General features: G+C 32.5%; 1 protein-coding gene across 1 annotated transcript in view; it reads left to right on the top strand.

Annotated features, from left to right (window-relative positions):
* Positions 1 to 22,386, top strand: part of CFTR (CF transmembrane conductance regulator) — a 191,478-nt gene that overhangs the window by 156,738 nt on the left and 12,354 nt on the right. Inside the window, exons 22-23 of the mRNA XM_074268208.1 lie at positions 6,655 to 6,915; positions 16,927 to 17,082. Coding sequence (XP_074124309.1) covers positions 6,655 to 6,915; positions 16,927 to 17,082 — 417 coding nt within the window. The remainder of the gene's footprint in view (positions 1 to 6,654; positions 6,916 to 16,926; positions 17,083 to 22,386) is intronic.

Raw genomic sequence — 22,386 nt, 5'->3', positions numbered from 1 at the left:
CAGTTTCCCGACTTGAGCAATAAAGAGATTTGACTAGAGGTATCCTTCCAGTTCTAAAATTCTGTGTTTCCATGTCCATGCTTATTTTGACTTTTGACTATCTCATGTTTGGAAATCATTACAAAATTTTATAATAACATCACCTTTCAGTTTATTCTGTAGTTCTTGTATGCTAAAATTCACTGATGAAAATATCCAGTATTCCAATTATTATAACTAATAAGTTTTCCAAATCAAATATATTCCAAGAAGTCTTATCAACAAAAAGGGAAAACATGGATGGTTCTGTTAAAATTGAATTTGGTAAGGGAAAGAATTTTATTGGGAGGGTATTTGATTCAATAAGCACCTACTGGATACAAGGCAAAGAGGGAAAAATAAGGAGAAATGAGTCAAGATTCTTATCTTAAATTTTATAATCTAATTGGAAGAAAGATAAATAATTATAATAAAAATAAATAGAACATAGCACAGGTAAGTGCTATAGAGTCCTATGAATGACAAATAAGATCACTTTGTTCATATTTTTAAAAAAGACAAAAACAAATTTATCTTAAAAACTTTCCATCAATCCTGCAATTCATGAAAGTATAATTAGTGCAAGTTGCTCCAAGTACCATGTTCTCTAAGAGTTTGAATATTTTCTGTTAGAGTCTATCTTTGTACTTAGGCAAAGCCCTCTGACTCACTGGTTTCCACATTAATGATAATTTTGATATTCCTGTTTGAAAGTTTTTAGAGAATAATCCCTAGATCAATTCAAGGGATAATTCTTGAGTTTCTACAGTATGTATTATGCTTAGCATGACAAGATAAGAAAGACAAATTAGAATAAGATAGATACATAGATGGGAAGAAATTTTTACTTCACTCTTGCAATTTTGAGATGATTTCTATGCTTTTACTAACTCAGTGGAAAAAAAAAAAGATTAAAAAACAAACAAACAAAGAAAAAAAACTCCCTTACAAATGCAGATCAATCCCTATATCTGCAACATGATCTTACAGAGTTGCCAGAGCACACTGTATTCGCATGTATTTGGGGGGGTAAAAAACCACAAAAACCTATTGAAAAAAAAAAAAGGGAAAATTACATCTTTGTATCATTTGACCAATTGTCACATGGGGAATGACTCATATTCTTATACATCTGATGAAATTCTCTATATATTTGAGAAACTATCCATAAATCCCCCTCTCAATTTAAAAAAAAAAATTCTTCTGATTTTGGCTATACTGGTTTTATTTATCCAAAAACCTTTTTAAAGCAATGTAATAAAAAATATCCATTTTATATCTCACAGTGCTCTCTATTGCTTTTGACTTTTTATCATAGTTAAATGTAAATAGGTAAATACCTTACTTCCCTGATGATTATAAGAAGTGAATTTCACCTCTTAATAGAAATAAGCTATGACAAAGTATGGTTCTTCTCCATGTCTCCTTAATTAAAGTGGCAGGAATAACCAGCTTAAAATTAATTAATATGCTAATTTAACTTTGATTAGTAATCAGCAGCTTAAACATAATTTGCAGCTGACGTATGCCATCTTTTTATGTATCACTGTGAAGACATTTAGCCAAATCTCTGTCTTAAAGAAATGATTAAATGAAATAAAAAAATCTCAGTGAAAATGATTGAGAAAGACTCAAAATAAAATAATATGTTTTGGCTTCTTTTTAAAAAATAATATTTTATTTTCCTCCCAATTACATGTTGAAACAATTTTTACATTAATTTTTTTTAGCTCCAAATTATTTTCTTCTCCTTCTGCCCCATCCCTGAAATTAAGCATCTTTAATTCAAAAGGCAGAATATACTTACATTGAAGAAATGTAATTTCAGGGTGCAATTGAAAGATCAATAACTTTAAATTTAGAGCTCCAGGTTTAAATGCCAGTTTTGATACCTATAGGTTGATATATCATTGAATAAGTCCTTTGCCCTCCCCTCCTCACAGTATTTTTATCTGAAAATGAGAGAAATAGATAAACAATCTTTATCTCTATGTCTGTGTTTCCATGATTCTATAAAACCTAACTAGAGGTGAAAAAGCTGAATTTGGAGTAAGATATATGGGCTTAAATCTTTGTTGGCCAAACCACTACTTTTGTGACCTTAAGAAAAGTCCCCTTATCTCTGGGCTAGGCTTTCTTCTTTTGCAAATTTGGCCTTGGAGTACAAGGGTTATAAGCTCTCTTTCAGCTCTAAAATTTTGACCCTGAGGAAGTTGCATTGCTGTAATTCTCCATTCAGTTATGTAGATTCCTGGATGTCAGTAAAACAATGAAGCTTTTGAACAGAGTCATCTATGATTACACTTCAATGCATGTGGAACTAAACATAATACAGGTGTCTGGAACCAGCAACTCATCCTTCCTCCCACACCCAGAAATGTTCTGAAGTATTTGCAGCAAATATGAGCACCCAAGCTATAAATAAATAACCCATAAACAAAAGGTGACATCACATGTCATTAGACAGAGATGTTCAGTCAGGTGTTTGGTTTGTTTGGGTTTTTTTTTATTTTTTTAACCTATCCAGTGCCTTTTGCTTAAGAATCACATACTATGCTGTGTGGCTAGAGATGGTGAATTGCTTTATAAGGAAAAATCAAAACTCTCCATTTTTGTAAATTTGGTTGATGCATTCCATGTAACATCATATTTGTGACTAGTAGATATCATGTCAAATTATGAAGGTGAACTATGAGATTGTATAATATATTCAATTTGGTTGGCTCAAATTTAGGTCCATAATAACAGCTAGCTCATAACAGCTAATCTTCATATAGCTCTGTGCTAAGCATTCAATATTTATTATCCCATTTGATCCTTCCAACCATCCTGGAAAACAGGTGCTATATTATTATCCCCACTTTACAGATGAGGAAACTGAGGGGAACAGAAAGTAAGTAATTTGCCCAGAGTCGTGTGACTCTAATAATAATGTTATACTAATATAACATAATATAATATAATATAATATAATATAATATAATATAATATAATATAATATAATATAATATAATATAATATAATATAATATAATAACATATAATGCTCTAATAATAATACTAATAAGCATCTGAGGCTAGATTTGAACTCGGTTCTGACATTGTAGGTATCATCTAGCTGCCTCTGACTGGGTTGATAGGTAGAAGCTATAGGTTTATAGCTTTCAACAATATCTTGAAGTCATATCCATTTCTGAACCACTCATGTCACAATCACATGAATCAATTTTGGTAGAACAATACAAGAGATACACCAGAAAAATATGACTCTGCATTGTTCTAATCATATCACTTTAATACCTGGGATTTCCCCAGCGTTACTCGTATTCGTTTATTCATTTTTAAGTATTTTTTTAACTGAAATGTTGGTTGTTTTTAATACCAATAAATCAGTCTGTTTTAGTTAGATGAGTACACTCCAAGTCGAATCTTACACGTTCTATATTTTCAGTGATTAATCAGAAATCCTTAGTATAATTCAAATGTGAATGACTATATGATCATTAATGAAAAAAGAATAGTTCTACAATTGGGAGTATAAATGCATCCAAAAGGTGATTTTAAAAATTAATTTCCCAACAATTTCTCAACAAATTTTCCAATATAATTAGATTCCCAGCAGACAAGGAGGAAAAAAGATACAAATATACTATTACTAGAAATTTCCTGTATTGTTTTAGCTTGTTCAATTCTAAAAGCAATGTAAAGTTTAGTCTTGTAAAAGAAATTTCAAGAACTCGGTTCTACTTATGAAAGCAACCAACATTTAATGGGCATGGCACATATATTTAGCACGATTTATTGCTTGTGTTCCTAAGGACCATTTTACAAAATGTTCCTTAGTTTAAAAAAATACCAGAATGGTCAAATAAAAATTTAGTTTCCTAATATCTATATGATCTTCTACCTTACCCAAAGTTGTAGGCCATTCCTTAAGTCTTTTGTTTAAGAATACTGAATCTATGATATGGTGAGCAATTTTCTCTACTAATTTTAACCTATCAACATGTTCACTAGGTGATCATGTGTGAGCAAAAAAATGGGAAAAGGTTTTCAGCACTGCATGAATTAGTTTTTAGCAGGGTTTAAATGTGGATAGATGCCTTATTGTTTGGACAAAGTCAAAACAGTGCTAAGGTTTTTACGTTATGTTTACATTTACTTGTTTGCTACTTAAATATTATTATTTTTTATTATGCTCTCAATGAAAAGTTGGATTATCTAGTGCCCAGCTTCTTAACTGTGAGTTGCAATCCTATATGGGATTTTGTAACTGAAAATATGAAAGTTGTGAATTATGATTTATTATCAGTAAATATTTTATTTGTATACCTATTTTATATACCTATATATTTGGAGTTACATAAAAATTTCTCTAACAAAAAGAGGTCATCAGTGGAAAAAAGTGTATTTAGCATCAGAGAATTTACATTTGAACTCTACTTTGCCTGCAGAATCTCTGTGGGATCTTTGGCAAGTAAGAACCACACATTTCTAGATTTCAGTTTCCTCAACTGTATAAATGAGGGAATTAGATAAGAAAATGAGCTACCCTTCTACTTCTAAAACTTATGATTTATTTGCTCAATAATTAGTAGAAAACAATCCTTAAAATAATCATTGAACATTTTTTCCTGATTCTTTGGTAGGAAAAATTTCTGGGAAATATTATTGTGTAGTACCTTTTTGATTCATGAATTCTTTAGGGAAAATCTTGTTAACGGTCAAAAATGAGGTTAATGAAATGTCACTATCATGTCACAAATCTGCATTTTAAAAGTGAACCAATATTTTATGGATTCAAAATATTTCAGAGCAATTTTTTTTTTCTTTCAAGGATAAATATTTTGAGGTCGCTTTAAAATGTGGCCTTCCTAAATCATTTCAGTTGAGCCTCCACCTCAGTAATGATTTTATTCCTAATTTGTCTTCCTGACCTTCAAACAGTAGCTTCTATACAACTTTGAAAATTAAATTATAATTGTATTGACATACAAAATTTGATAAACCTTACTTAAGCATTAATTAAGTAGAGCAGAAGGAGGTTAAATCAGAGAGAATCATTTGTAAGGCAGTATCAAAAAATGACAAGTTAGAAACAAAAGCTTATCTTTCAACTTTACCTGAGGCATTTATTAAAGTTGTAGGTATCTGAATCCTTTCTACCTCAGGTAGCAAACAGTTGGCCACTCAACAAGAGATTGAGCATAAGTAATTTCTCTCTCATGAATGAGCTTGCTCATAAAGAACAAAATATTCTGAACATAGAATTTATTTTGGATGGAATAAGAATCACTAGAAAGAAGAAATACCTTAGCAAAATGAAGAGCCTGAGAATAGAGATTTCAACAATGGGTCCTTTTCTGCTCTAGGAAATAGAGTTGATGACTTTTCTCCCATTTTCTGCCATAATCAGTATGAGGCAAAAGTTATATAGAAACTCAGTTGAATTAATTGAACATTCTTTAAGTGGCTACTTCATGGAAGGTGTTGTGCTAAGAAATACTTACCTCCCCCATATATTTTTGGTATTTTAAAATGGTTTCTAATATCCTAAGCCCTAATCATTTTTTACATCCCTACTATCCAAAATGGCTTTATGTTCATTTTGCAGTGAAAGGGTCTGTTATAAAATTTCTGATTTATAAAGCAAATGAGAAATATTATGGGTAAATTGTAATAGGATATATTATGGACTCAACAATATACTGTTTTATAGCAAATGTATACATTTAAATACTTCAAGTTTTTACTTCTCATATAAAAGAAGGTTTTTACAAAAATGCTGTTAGGGATTATAACCAAGAATGACTATTAATTAATATGAATAAACTATCTCATTTATGTGTATATATGTGTATATTTGACAAACATATATGTGGATTAGTGTGCATATGGTTTTCAGTATGCACAGGCTAATTGTCTTTTAAGATAAAGAGTGATGCTACGTCTGACAGGAGAAGGAAGATCAAAATTAAAGCACTTAATACAATTTTCTATTTTCCCATAGAAATATTATACAATTTAATTTTGATATTAAAATGTTATATTTGCTTCTTTATTTGGAAGAGAGTATTCATAAATGCTTCCTTAAAGATTTTGTGGCATATGCAAAACTAACTGTGAACCAAGTTTTCCCTTAACATCATCTGATATACAGAATGAAAATTTGTCATAAGCACAGTACAGGAGAAAGCCAAGCATCTTTTTAGTTTTGTAGCATGGTACATTTTAGTTTCTTGTACCAGTTGTATAATATCGTGATATACTGCTTAAAGTGGGAAAGAAAAATCTTCTTCTGTCCTTAAGCATGAAGAAGCACTTCTGAGTCCCTTGCATAACTGCAAATGTTATCGATCACAAAATGTCAACAAGTTAATACAAAGTCCATTTGTACAAGGCATGACTAATTATTCTTTGTTAATCTTTTAAATATAACCAACTATTTCCTGTTAAATTATTGAAAACTCTCAGACAAAAACCTGATTGACTATACCTGTGACTAGGTGCCTGTGATCAGCGACTCTAGTTCCTATGGGAGGAACTTTATTTTGGGAAACATACTATTTATTGCTCTTGTTATGTTACTTAACCCTGCCCACCTCCAAATTCAAATATTGTTTATTTTGGTTTCCAGATGCGGTCTGTAAGCCGAGTATTTAAATTCATTGATATGCCAAGTGAAGAACCCTTACCTACCAAACCAACTAAATCAACCAAACCATCGAAGAAAAATCAGCTTTCACAAGTTCTGATCATTGAGAATGAACATGTAAAGAAAGAGAACAACTGGCCCTCTGGAGGTCAAATGACTGTCAAAGACCTCACAGCCAAATACGTAGATGGTGGGAACGCTGTATTAGAGAACATTTCCTTCTCAATAAGTTCTGGGCAAAGGGTGAGACTTAAAACATTTCTTATTTTATTTATTCTGTCATCAAGTTTAATTTGTAATGACTGATGGCAATATAAATGTAATCAGACCACTACGAAACATCACTTAAAAGCAGAGGACTAATACTAGATCTATTAGATTAAATTTAACTTAGTGTTTGTAGAACTGAATTTGGAGTCAAGAAGATCTGTGTGCAAGTCCCTCCACTTAACCCTATTGGTAGTATCACAACCTTTCAATGCGTATGGCTACTCTGTAGAAGTAAAAATGTACTTTAAAGTATACACTGAAGAGCAATTGGCAAATGATATGGGAAGATGCAGTTTGCTCACTGAGAAGTTACATATATCATTGAAAATAGAGGCCCAAATAGTCATTCTTCCCTCTTAAAAAATCTAATTATGAGTGTGTATGCATATATATATGTACATATATATATATATATGTAAATGTTACTACATAGAACACAAAATATATTTGAATGAATGATTTTATATTTCAATAATCAAAAGATTCAAAGTTTCATCATTGGGTCCCTTAATGTAAATAACATCTCTTCTTTGTGAAAACACATCCCTTAAAGGGCATCCTTTTCATGGTAAACCTAGCGATACTCAGCTAGGCAATCCTCTGATAACAGCTCTACAATTCATTACACCATCAATGAATAGTTAGGTGTTTCAGTGGACAGAGGCTCAGGCCTGAAGTCAGGAAAACCTGTGTGTTCGAATCTGAGCTCAGACACTTATTAGCTGCAATCCTGGGCAAGTCATTTGATTCTGCCTGAGTTTCCTCATTTGTAAAATGAGCTGAAGAAGGAAATGGCAAATCACCCTAGTATCTTTGTCAAAAAAAACCAAAAAACAAAAAAAAACAAAACCCCAAATGGCTCATGAAGAATTTGACATGACTGAAATGATTGAGCAATGACACCAGATTCATGCAGAAATCCTTTAAAACTGGGTATATATTTCTATAATTCATACTCTATTAACATAGCTTTAGTGAGCCCAGGGTTATTTCAATGCTACATTGAAGAATAACAACAAAGCTTTAGTGGAGTAGTCATCTCCTAATTCATTATTGTTTTATTAGTTTTTGAGCAATGAAAATTTTAAATAAACCACCATCATAATGGTACGTAGCTGATTAACACCATCTAAGGTTTCCAGCTCAGATGAGATAAAGTAAATGCTTGTTGCCTTTATAGGGTCATAGATTTAGAACTGGAAAGGACTTTAAAGGGCCTCTAATCCATTCTGTTCCCCAACTCTTCTGAGAGGGAATGTATTACATAATAAAGAGAGTATGGATTTGGAAACAAGAATGCTTTGTCTTAAATCCTTCATCAGACACTCACTAGTATATAGTGTTGGGAAAATCACTTAACTGTGCTATGACTCCAGTTCCTTAATTGTAAAATGAGAAGTTGAAGTCAATGACTTCTAAATCTGTGATCTAAGCACTATATTATCTCCTTTTTGGGTATTCCTCCCCCAATTCTTGGAGGGAAATGCTATTGAAGTCATATAACAGATGCAGAACTACTAAAACTATAATCAGAAATTGTCTATCACAAAGAAAACTGTAGCTCTTGTTGTGCCCAACTTAATGCCCAGGACATTTCTTTATAAACACACTAATTATTTCTTGAAAGTGTAATTTTGCCAGATATTCAAAAATGAAATGATATTATGTCTTAAAATAGTCAATTCCAGAATCTCAAAATTTTAAAAACAACAACAAACAAACTTTAATGTCACTGAGTCATCCATCAGTGGATCTAAGATCTCATTGGAGTAGATACTCTTTCCAATATTATAAATACCAACCCTTTTTATACCTTCTCATCTTGTGAAATTTCTGCCCAGTCCTCTTAAGACCCCACACAACCCTTTCTCATGTGCTGGAAACTTTCTTATAGATTTCTTAACATCATGACAGTACCCACATGTATAGTCCATTATTGTTAAAATGAGCGCTATACTTTGATGTGAAAATTAGATTAATTCACTTTTCATAGTTTTTTAGTTTCTTATTTGTAAAATGATGACCATAGCATGAATGAAAAATGTTATCATTGACTTTTGCTCTAAAATCTTTGGAAACTTGATGAACATGATTTAAACCAGATAATCTCCTATTAAAGAAGATAGATGTTGAATTACAACCTTCAATGAATCTGTGCTGAAAATGGTTTTCAGGGAAGATTCAGGAATTTTTGATTTTCTTCAAGGGTAGGCACTTATCATGAGCTAGGCATTGGAGATACTAAAATAAAAATGTCCTTGCCCTTGAAAAAATTATATTCTATGAGGAGAGACAGCATGTATATGTATATGGAAAATAGATATATACATACCAGAGACAATATAAAATAATTTTGGAGGTGAAAACAAACTGATATCCAGGAGTATCAGGAAAGGCCTCATATCAAAGCTAATATTTGACCTGAGCTTTTAAGGGAAACTTAGGCTTCTAACAGGCAGAGTTAAGAAGGAAATCCATTTTAGACATGAGGGATAGCCTGGATAATGCATGGAGATGGAAAGTGGAATGTTATGTGTGAGGAACCACAAGAGGTTCAATCTTTGGTTCAACTGAAGAGAACTCGAAGAGTAGTACCATATGATAAGGCTGAAAAAGTAGGTTGGACCTAAGTTGCAAAGGACTTTAAATGCTATTTAGTGGAGTCTGTATTTTATCTTAGAGAAAATAGAGAGTCATTGGAGCTTATTGAACAGAGGACAGTGACATTGTCATACCTAAGCTTTAGTGTTATCACTTTATCAGAATGTGGAGAATGAAATGGAAAAGGAAAAGACTTGAGGCAGGGGGATCAACTAGGACACTATAGAAATTGTCCAAAGGAAATGGATACTTCTACATTAAAATCCTGAAGTAGGGCAATGATCCAATGAGGAGAGAAGTGGATGTATGTATGAGAAAATCTGTAAAACCTAGTCATTAAATGGGTATGTGGCTTGATGAAAGAGTAATGATATTTGGGGTTATAAGAGAGACTGGGGCTGGTAGATAGTGAGGTGGATGTTGATTTTCATTTTGTTGTTGTTGTTCAGCAGTTTCAGTCATATCCAACTCTTTGTGATCCCAATTGGGTTTCTTGACAAGGATCCTGGAGTGGATTGTCATTTCCTGCTCTGGCTCATTTTACAGATGAGCAAATTGAGATAAATAGGATTCAGTGCTTTACCCAGCATCACATAGCTAGTAAGTATCTAAGGCCAAATTTGAACTACTGACTTTCAGGCCCACCACTCTAAGCACTTTGTCACCTCATTGCCCCAGTCATCTTCAAAGAGTTGATCTTTGAGCCCAAAGGAGTTGATGACAACTAAGAGAAAAGAGATGTAGTCAAAGGATGGAAACTTAAGGTATATCTATAGTTAGTAGGTAAGATATAAATTATAATCTTACAAAAGAAACTGAAGAAGGTAGTGCTTGGATAAGTAGGAAGAGAACCAAAAGAGAGAAGTATCCTGAAAATCCACAAAGAATAGTATGTCAAAGAGGAGGTATTGGTATATAGATCATATAATTATTTTTTTCTTGGATATTGTCAACTCCTCTTTTCACTAAGAATATTATATTATGGCAAGATTTGTTTTTAAGTGGAACATCTATGTGAAAGTTTTAGAATTTGCTTTAGAACTATTTAAAACATTTTATATTAATTTTAAAAAATTTTAAAATTAATTTAAATTAAAAATTTAAATTAATTAAATAAATTTATATTTATATAAAACATTTAAAACATATTTAGAAGTATAAAAGTTTTTGAACTATTAAATATAGTTTTTTTTTTACATATAAGTTTAATAAAGATAGAATCACCATTGCTTCATAGGCTTCAGATCCCATTATGATTATTTACTTCCAAAAATAATTGGGTTTTATATCATGGCAACAAAGAATTTAGAGTTCAAAAGGATCTTAAAAATAATTCAATCTACTTTTCTCTCCTTTCTTTTCATAGATAAGGAAACTGAGATACAGGGTAAAAGACTTGCTCAAAATCAGGCATATAGTAAGCAACAGAGCTAAAATTCAAGCCCTGGGCTTCTGACTCCAATGACAGTTCTCTTTTGACAATACCAGATTGCCATTCTAGGGCAGGAGAAACCTCAGTGAAGACCATTATTTTGGGAAAGATGCAGGTTATACAGTAGTTCAAGGAGCATAAAAGATGAATGATTGTATTTATGCCTCACCCTTGATATTTGGGGATTCATCAGCTTCCTGTTGAAAGGATGGGATAATCCATTGTTTTGACTTGTTTTATACATGGGACTTTTCAGACATGTGAAAGTATCTTTCTTTTTCCTGACATCTTGGATGTCAGTCAGCAGATTATGGATTATAAAAACAAATGGACTTACATAAGTAAAGTTAGGAAGCCTTGACTAATCTCTTCATTTTGTTTTGTTCACTTTCCCAACCTCTATCACTTCCCATTTCTGTTTCAAAATTGCTCATCTCCTTTCCCCTTCACTCATGAAACGAGCTTTTGTGATCTAACAAGTGAAAGGACAGAATCTTTATTTTCCTCCTCAGTTTTGGCAATTTAAGAATAGGAATTCATATCGCAGGATTATGGATTTTTTCCTTGGTTTTGCATGTTTTTAAATCACAATATCATATTAGAAAATCTGAGGTTTGTGTGTGTGTGTGTGTGTGTGTGTGTGTGTGTGTGTGTGAGTAATTTTTAGGGAGCTATCTACAAAAGTTAACCAGAAAAACTAAGATTCTAAATTATGGAACAGGAGTTGATCTGCATTGGTAGGGGGAATCCTTTCATTAGGACTTCCCTACACCTATAAAATCACAGGGCTATACAGAAATGGTTTAATCCTTCTTGAACAAATTTTTTAAATGGAGATCTTACAAAAAGAGGCAAAGCAGTATAATGAATAACAGGGCTAGCCTCTGACTCTGTAAGACTAGAATGAAGCCCTTCCTCTTATATACAATAACTATGCCGTTATGGGCCAGGCGTTTACTTCTGCAGTGTCCCAGACAAGTCCCTAGAAAAATAAATTCCATCAAATTGTCTCTCTCCATTTCTGAGGTTTTTTTTTTTTTGTTTGTTTGTTTTTTAATCAGGTGTTCTAATGTCAATAAAATACAGACTGGGGAAACAGCATTTTAGAGAGAATTCTTATGTAATTTTTAATAGATGCCAATGAATTTTGATGTGTTGATAGAAATTGAAGTGATAGGTATATATGAAAATCACTTTATTTGATCATCTCGGAATAGGTTTATAATATTTACACTAAATAAAAACTACCCCATTAAGACTGTGGAAATGTCACCAGAATCACTTTGTCCAAGAATATTATCTGTAGTACACTGGGCCACTAATTCATGATTATTTCATTGTATTATCATGCAAAGTCTAAATATCACCAAATCTAAGCTGATGAAGATGATTCTCTTTTTGGTAACAAGTTTTCTTATTAAAGGAAAAGCAAATGAGTTGACAAATTATAATATCCAATTTGCCCTCTCTGAACCAATTTTTTTTCTTTATTCCCTTTCTTTCAAAATAAGAAACATTTTAAAAAAGTTTAAACTCTAAAATTAAATCTTAGTTGTGGGACTGGTTTTGAATGGAAAATCAAATCCTGACTTTCTAGAAATGGGACCAAATAATTAATATATGAAAAAATCACAACTAAGTGTACAGGCAAGTGACTTAGTCACTTAATAGTTCTCCAAGTCTTATTCCTTTACATGAACTTGGCTACCTTTTTCCTTTGTATTTCTTCATGTACAAAAAGGAAATTGCTCACAAATATGGATGTTTTCCCTCCTGGGCAGACTGACCCAGAGTACAGATATGATGCCAAAAATAATAGATCTCTAGCTCAAGTGTTCAGATTACAGCTGTATGAACACTTGAATGCCTCTTGATTTGTAAAGAATACCTAGGTAATCTATATTTGTGAAAGAAAAGGTGATGTAGCTGAAATGAATGCATTACTCCTGTTTGGGCAGTATTCCCAAGGCTACTACATTTTTCTATCTAAATTTTAGAAAAAAGATGAACATGATATGCAAAATATTTATTTTTTCTTACTATGAAGGATCTTGTTTTCTCTCTTTGTGGCATTTCCTAGAAAAGATAAGAGACTAAAAATTTGTTCACTCAGCTACAGTGCAATTAAAACAGCAAACTAGAAGAAATGTGTTGAAACTAATTTATGGTATCTTTCAAAATGGCACCAAATCCAAGTCAATTTAAAGCTCCAAAATTTTTTTTATTTTTTGGGGGGGTCAAAATTATTAGAGAATAGATAAAAATTTTATTTAAAAGAACCATTGACTTGAAAGTAGAATAACTGGATTCAAATACCAGGTCTATTACTAGCTGCATGACCTAAGCTCTTTGAGTCATAATTTCTTTATCTGAAATTGTTGTTGTTTAGTTTCAGTTGCAAACTCTATTTGGGATTTTCTTGGCAAAAGTTCCTCCATGGTTTGACATCTCCTTCTCTGACTTATTTTTTTTAAATTTTATCATTAGTATTATTATTTTAATTTCAATAGTATTCTATTTTCTAATTACATATAAAGATATTTTTCAACATTCATTTTTGTAAGATTTTTGAGTAATAGATTATTTTCTTTCTCTCTTCCCTTCCCCAACCCCAAGATAGCAAGCAACCTGATATGCTATACATGTACAAGCATTTTAAATATATTTCCATATTAGTCATGTCCAACTCATTTTATAATTTATATAATTTATATAATTTAAAAAAGTGTCACCTAACCATTATTATTATTTAAAGTCACATTTATGCATTGGCATTTATTCAGTACTTTAAGTTTTGCAAAACACTATATGTGTGTGTATGTGTGTGTGTATTAATTCATTTGATCCTAATAAAAATCCTGTGTGATGATCCGTGTTAAATAGAAGACCTGTGGTTTGACTGTTATAATAAACTCAAATTAGGAAGTTCTGTCTAATAATCAGGATAGGCACCTTCTCTGCAATTTACAGTTTTGGTTACCTAAAGATCTGAGACATTACTTGACTTTCCCATAATAACATGACTAGTAACTGTCAAGAAGGAAACTTGTCTCTTGCTCTTAGGCTGGCTCTCTATTCCCTATACTACCCTGTTTCTCATGAGGCATTTTAGTGGTCGTCTTATCCTTATTTTACAGATGAGTAAATTGAGGCAAAAAGAGATGAACCAATTTTGGCCACATAGGCAGTGAATTTCAAAGGCAAATATTGAACTCAGGCCTTCTTCAAACCAAATCCAGCAATTTATCTTCTATCTCATGCTGTATCCTCTATTAAAAAAAAATTGTAAATGTAAGTTAACATGGTGAAAAAACTATTATTAGAGAGTAAGAATTAGAAAACATCTGAGATAGGGCTATATCTCAGAAGATAACTTGCAACTAAATGGTTTGACATTATGTAACCAATTAGTGAGCTGCTAAAAAATAAAAGGAAATCCTTTAAAAGAGTTATTACATGCCAATTATATAAATAACAAGAAGTTTTTGTTAGCCATGATCAAATGCAGCTCCTATTCCCAGAAAAGCTGTTCATCTCAATACATTATCAGATGATGAGTGGGATAGAGAAGACTGAACAACACATTTTGTAAATGCTTTGAATCAGGAGACATTTCATTAAGCACCTATTATGGGCCAGTGTTAGATGTTGGGCATGCAAATACGATGAATGAAACATCTCTTCTTAAAGAGAGTTTACATTCTAATAAGGGAAACAAGGACTTAAGAAGATGGAAAATAAATATAAAGAGAATAAATGCAAAGTAGCTAAAGTAGGGCAGGTAGGTGTCACAGGGACTAGTATGCCAGACTTGGAGTCAGGAAGATTCATCTTCCTCTATTCAAATCTGATCTTAGACACTTACTAGCTATGTGATCCTGGGCAAGTCATTAACTCTGTCTCAGTTTCCTCATCCATAAAATGAGCTGAAGAAGGAAATGACAAACACTCCAGTATCACAGTCAAGAGAACCCCAAACAGGACCATAAAAAGTTGAAAATGGTTGAAAATGATTGAACAACTTTAAATGCCAGGTAGTTTAAGGAAGACACTTTCAAATGAAGGGGCTTAGGAAAGATATCATGTGGTAGTGCTTGAACACTCATGCTATTCTTTCATCCTTACCTCTCCCTAAGAAGAGCAGGAAAAGACTGAGGTCTGAGTGTGATTGTATTTTGGTTTGTGTTATTTGAAGATGTGTGGCTGGCAAAAAGAGAACATGGTCCTTTGTCTTAAATAACTCTGGGTTTAGGGAGGATGGACTCCAATTCCTCTTTACCTATTAGACCTTGATTGGAGAGAGCACTTATTTCTGTGAAATTTGGGGCTTTTTTCATCTATAAAGGGAAGATCCAGATGAATTGCTCAGATAAAGGGGCATAAATAAAACCTTCCAAGATCTAGTAATTGAGGTATTATTATTCCAATTGAAGCATTACTCTGCTTGTTGACTGTGTAGCTCATATTGGTTATTGATGGGATTGTTTGGGTTCTTAGGATAGCTGAAGAAACAGTCACAGATCAGTTGGTCTGGTCATTCCAGGCAGTGAGTGACAATACACTGAAAAGGACATTATTCAATCATTATGAAAGCTGCAAAAGTTAAAGTTACCAATTTCCCAGAATTCTTAGCTTCCTTCAGAACCTAGCTTAGATACCACCTTCTATTCAAGGCTATTCCCACTCTCTGTAACATTAACACTCTCTGCCTTTTAAAAGTACTTTGGTAATCTGTTGTACTTGCAAATCTAAATGCTTCTTCCCTCAGTAGAATGAAAACATTTTGAAAGCCAGGAGAATTTTTTTTCATTTTATCTCCTTAGTATATTGTTGTATAAAAAGTAGCATAATATGCTAAATATAGTAGTATATACTCCATCCACACATGTGCAGCACACATATACACATATGTATAGTAGTTTATAGAGCATATGTACATACATGTGAGTGTATATATATATTCTTTATGAATATATATTATATTCATATATATATTTATATTCTTATTTATATATATATATTTATATTATTTATTAATATATGTGTATGCATATATATAGTGTATGTATGCATGTATGTGTTTTATTTATTTGAATACATGTTATTTGCCTCAGTAAAATGAAAACTCTTTGAAGGAAGGGACAATCTTTCTTATACTCTCACATATAGTAGCATGTACATAGAGTAATATATACAACAGGGGTATATAACTTTTAGATAACATATGTTTGCAACACATATCTCTGCATAAGCTTACATGTATGTTTGCATACATATATGTGTATTTATATGCCCATATGCATGCTTATATGTATATATGTTGCTTTCCCGAGTAGACTGTAAGCTTTTTGAGGACAGGTATAGTTTTGATTTTGTCCTTGTGTCCCCAGTCCTTTACATGTATAGTAAGTACTTTAAAACATTGGTTGAATCGAATCATCCTTGTTGGTCAGACCTCAGATTAAGAAGTCTCAGAGACTGTTAAAGAATGTTTTCATAGGTTCATTCAATAAAGTAAGCTAAGACACTATTTTTGCTTCTCCTTAATGATAATTCTTTTTTTTTCCTGGTTCAGTGATTTTAAGGTTATATCACTTTGGGTTATTTGGAAAAGATGTTGTATAGCAATAGTTAACTCAGCAATAATAATAAAAGCAAAGTTTTGGGTTCCATCCCCATCTAGAGCAGTTAGACACTCTGCCTTGTGACTATTGGATGCCAGTCAGCTTTTTCAATGCAAGCATTGCTCACAATAGAGAAATGAGTAAGAAGATATAGAAAAATCAATACCAATCTGTCCTTTAGACTATAAAAAGAACTCAACAAATGGAATTTTATAATAGTGGCAATATTTTTCTATATGAAATTTCACATTTGATTTATTGTTGTTTATAAGTAACAGGAGTTATTTTAAAACTAGCTCTTGACTCCCCACCCCTTTTATTTTACAGGTAGGCCTCTTGGGAAGAACTGGTTCTGGAAAAAGCACCTTGTTAGCAGCTTTTCTAAGACTACTAAACACAAAAGGAGATATACAGATTGATGGTGTATCTTGGGATTCAATACCCTTGCAGCAGTGGAGAAAAGCATTTGGAGTAATACCACAGGTAAGGATGGCAGAGTTAGTAAAAATTCAAAATTTTAAGGAATATTTTTGTTACCAAGGCCAGTTTGCTGCCATTGGATGTATATACAGGGCAGGGGATGTCCTGTAGACATCACAAACTCATCCTGTCCAGACTAGAAGTCATCCCTTCTCCCTCCCATATTCTTAACATCCCTATTTCTTCTGGGGGACCATGATTTTACCAATCACCAAGTTCACAACCTTAGAATCACCTTTAATTCCTCCCTTTTTTCACCCTTCAAAATCAGTTACCAAATCTCATTGAATCAACCTCTGCTGTGTTTATGACAAACTTTTGCTTTCTATTCTCAAATGCCACTGTCATCCTAGTTCAGGTTCTCATCTCCCTTCACACTTATTACAGTTGCTTCTTCACTAGTCTCTCTACATATAGTCTCTCCCATCTCCAAACTCTCCTTCACCCAGATGCCCAATTGGCATTTCCAAAGTAGAGGTCTGATTATGTTACTTCTTGGCTAAAAAATTTTCTGAGTTTCCCTTTTGCCTCAATGATAAAATACAAATTCCTCTGACATTTAAAGGCCATCTGGTTTTAGCCTACCTTTTCATGCTCGCTAGACACACTTTTACACATTCTAACTTCCAATCCAATTGGCCTACCATGCTATTTTTTGTATGTGACAATCCATCTCCAGCTAGAATACACTTGTGTCACTTCTCTCAGAATAGTGCCACCTTCTATTGGAAGCCTGCTTTGTCCCTCTTAGATACTAATGACTTTCCCCAAGAACTTGCTTCATTCTACAAAAATAGACATTTTGTATTTTATGTTCTATGTTTGTGTATTTTTATCTTTGAATAGAATTTTAGCTCCTTCAGATCAGGGATTTTCTATTTATGCCCTTCTATCCTCATAGTAGGGGCATACAATAGGAATTCAATAAATGTTGCTTACTGAATGTCTATAGTATAATGTACATTTAATCCAGAACATATTTATCAATTTTTCCTTTCTTACAAATTGCAGGTTTTCCTAAGAAAAAATTTTGAGATATTTGAAATAGTATATGAGAAATAGTTATTACCATATCATTAATTGTTTTGCTTATATTTCTAAGCTGACATATTCAGCTGAAGTATACTTACCACTTTTTTCTTCAATATTTTTCCTGTTCCAGTCAATGTTCTAAGTACCACATTAACAATCACAGCAGATGACAAATGCTTTCTAGCACATATGAGATGTTGCTAAAATAACAAACATTTGGGAGAAACAGTGGGATTGAAAATAAAAAGTGTAATGATTTTTTTTTTGAACCTAGAATAGAGTGAACCAAAATCAGCTTGATCTGTGGCTGGTTTTAAAATGTCATTCTTTGATTTGGGATATAAAACATTATTTACATGGTGCTACTTTGTACATTACTATGCAAAAATAAGACTTTAAAATATGTATGTGTCTATGTATGTGAATATAAAAGAGATTCAGTGGAGGGGGGGGAGTGCTCATTTAAAATAAAAGTTAATTGAAAACAATAGTGTTTGCAAACTAGACATAACTGTCTCCAATCTAGGTAACTTTTGCAAATTACATGTCACTGACCCCAAATCCGAGTAGTTTTTGCAATTGGTTGCTTTCCCCCCATTCCTCATTTTTGCTTTATATGTTTAATACATATACCAGGTATGAAATGTCATCTCTCATGATATCCTATTTTAATATATTTTTATTATCATCATCTGTTTTTTACTAACAATTCACTGAAGACATATTGCTGTTTGGGCTTATCAGCCTCGTCCTTCATATTCTACTTAGAAAATGAAATGTGTAAACCAGGAGGGGCTGAAGTAAGTTTGACTTCAAATCAAGATGGAGAACAAAATCGTGGTACTTGCCAAAATAACTTTATAAAGCAATTCTCCATGTAGGTATAAAACTCTCTAGATTGATATTTTCAGTTCTTTTCTCTGGACTTAATCATCTGCTAGAAATTTGTCCTTGATTTTGTTGGAAAATATAACTTTTTTTTCTGGTGGGAAAAGAAAAGATTTTCAAATTCCCTAATAGCAAAACATATAAAAGGAACAAGCCTAAGAGTAATAGCAGTAGGGGGAAAAAAAAGTACAGAAAGACAGAGATTAGACTATGGTTAGCAGAGAACCTTTAATGTGAAACTTTTGTCATTTCTTGACTTCCCTGCTATAAAACAAACTCTTCTAAATAACATGGGAAAGCCTTGTTTTGCTATGGTGTCACTTACATAGAGATCATAGGATTATAGGTCTGAAATGAATCTAAATTGTAAGGCATGAATATCTATATTGTAAGATTTTCTAGTTCAGCTCCTTCATTTACAGATAAGGAAACTGAGAACGAGAGATACAAACTGAATTGCCCCAAATTGTATAGCTAGTTAAGTAGCAAATCTGAGAAAAGATTCTTAGTTTTTTTTAAGTCTTCAGCTTGTGACATTTCTACTTTTCCAAGATACCTCTCTTTAGGAAGCAGTTTGGTATGGTAGCAAGGGGGAGTTGGTGTCAGGAAGTTCTGGATTCCTTTGCTATCTCTGATAGTGCTATATGGGATACGGGACCCTGGATCTCTAAAACTAGAGGTTGCAAAAAAAAAAAAAAAATATATATATATATATATATATATATATATATATATATATATATATTCTCATGTATCTTATTATGTGAATTTTTCTTCACTGAGAGTTCTCAAAGCTTAGGAAATCACAGTTCTGGACCTTCCTCACTCTCCCCAAAAGGCAAATGTTTAGGACCTAGACATGACATTATCTGCATATATATAAATTCTTACTTCTCCACCAAAATAAAGCTTTTAAAAGCTATACTTATTCGAACTTTCACCCTAGAAGAGAGCTGCAAACCCCATAGATGGTCAGCCTGACAAATGGTGCTCTCCCCACTTACCCATTACAATTTCTGTAGATGGTGAACTACGAGATACTCTCCCCATACCCATCTTTGGCTCTGACTTTGTTCCCTGATGACCTGAGCCCCAGAATTATAGAAGGACCAGAAAGCCCTGATATTCTTCAGAAATGATCATTATATAGCAGAACGAAGCCCAAAGACAAAATGACAGAACATCTTCACACATCTTTGCTAACTGCACAAAGATGTTTTTATTTTTCTAACCTTTCTCTGCAATTTCTGATTGTCATTGTTTAAAAGCTTCCTGGAATTCAACTTATAAAAAAGAACATTCCAAAATTTTAGGAGAAAAAATTTAAATCCCTACCTATTTTATAATTTTTCTTTTACTCTCTTCTTCCTAATCCATGAAAGCAAAGTTTATTAAGACTTCTATCATTAGAGACTTCAGAGATCTCAAACTTAGGTGATCTTTTGATCAAAGATCTAGGAGACTTGACTGTGGCACTCTCCTTCTCCCTCAGGCAGCAACTTAGATTTCATATTACAACAGGTAAAATCACAGTACACAATTATTTTTGGCAAACTGCAGTCTCTCATCCGCCTCCCTTTTTTAGTACTAGCTACATTATGTTTTTGTCCTTTCTTCCGAGGAGTTGGACAGCACCCATGGAGAATGTAATAATTGAGGAGGTAGGGCAAGGCAAGCAATTCACAGTAGAAACTGCCTCAGAATGTTGCATTGATCTTAGGATGAGCTTTGTAAAGGAAGGTAGTGTTATCAGGAAATCATGAGACTAGCATCTAAAACCAACACTAATTCTTATTAAACAGTCTTTTCTTTTTTATCTTTTAATGGATATTTATTTTCTTTCCTTCCTTTATTTTTTTTTTCTGGTCCTCCAGCATTGGGTTGGGGGTGGAGGGAAACAAAATTCTTATTACAAATACATAGATATGCAGTTAATCAAACAAATAGCCATGTCTAAAAACATATGTTTCATCCTGAACCTTGACTCTTATCACTTGTCAATCAGGAAGTAGATAACATGAATCATCATTGGTCTAATTGAGTTGTGACTGATCTTTACAATGATTGGAATTTTTAAGTCATTCAAAGTTTTTTGTCTTGAAATATTATTATTATCATGCAAATTGAACTGATAATTCACTTTTTTCCACCTCAGTTTATATAAAAATGTCCAGGTTTCTCTGAAATCATCCCTTCGTCATATCAATGACAGGACAATATTTTATTACATTTATATATCATAAATGGTTCACCCCCCCCCAATGATGGGCACCTACTTGTTTTCAATTCTTTGCTATAAAATAACTACTATGAATATATGTTTTTAACTTATGATTCCTTTTCTCTTTCTTAGATTGATAGGATTTCTAAGATTGATAGGATTTATTCTGAGATATATGAGAGGTTATTCCTGAAAGGAAAAGCAGTGAAAACAAAAGCACAGAGATAGAAATGATTATCTTGGAATACAATGAAAATATTAGCCTGCCTAGAGTGAAAAGTAAATTTTAGTGAAGAGAGAGCAAAAAGAATTAGCAAAAAGTGAGGTATTTGTACTTAATACCATGACATTGAAGGTATCCTAAGTTCTTGAATAGGAATATCAACATTAACTTAGTTTTGTAAATTAGTTTTCTGTCAGCATGCAGTAAATAAGTAGAAGTAAGCAATCCTGGAGGCATGGACATTGACTAGGAAGCTATTGAAGGAGGTTTTTTTTTTTTTTTTTTCAATTTATGGAACAAAACAAGCACATCTATGACACTCTACAATTTAAAAAAAACTGCAAATCTACTATATTGAAGTAGTTTTAGATATGATATGGTGATGATTATTGACTAATAAGGATAACTAGGGAATGGAAGAATTATTAGCATTGGAAAGAGGAAAGATTAACTCTATGTTTATGCTTACAAATATGAGGTAGCAACATATTTGTAAAAAATAGATAATCACCATTTTAAATTAGTAAAAAGTGTTCAAGCTTGTACAGCTTTCACTCCCAGACTAACCTAGATTGAAACAGGATAATTGGTCTCAGGGCAAAGCTCTCAATTACTGTTCATTCACTTGCAGATACAGTCTGATGCTGTCATTAACTGAATTGCTTTCTTATCATTCATTTCATATCTCATGTTAAACAATGTCTATTCATTTGGTACCAGTTTTTTGAGGCTCTCAAAGTATTTTTTGGAAGTCACTTTATTCTTATCATACATGGTGCAATAGATAAGGTCATTCTCAGTTAAGTAATTTGTCCAGGAGGTGAATAATTATGATTTCCTTATAGTTCCTTGATTCCCAAGAATTACTCTTTATGCTATTCCTAACATTAAATAAATATTTACATACTTGAAACCTCATATTCTTTAAGCATTTGTTTTATAG

This window comes from Sminthopsis crassicaudata, chromosome 5 (assembly GCF_048593235.1).
Source record: "Sminthopsis crassicaudata isolate SCR6 chromosome 5, ASM4859323v1, whole genome shotgun sequence".
NCBI lineage: Eukaryota > Metazoa > Chordata > Mammalia > Dasyuromorphia > Dasyuridae > Sminthopsis > Sminthopsis crassicaudata.
The sequence above is the reverse complement of the archived record's forward strand: the minus strand, read 5'-3'. Positions and strand labels throughout refer to the sequence as shown.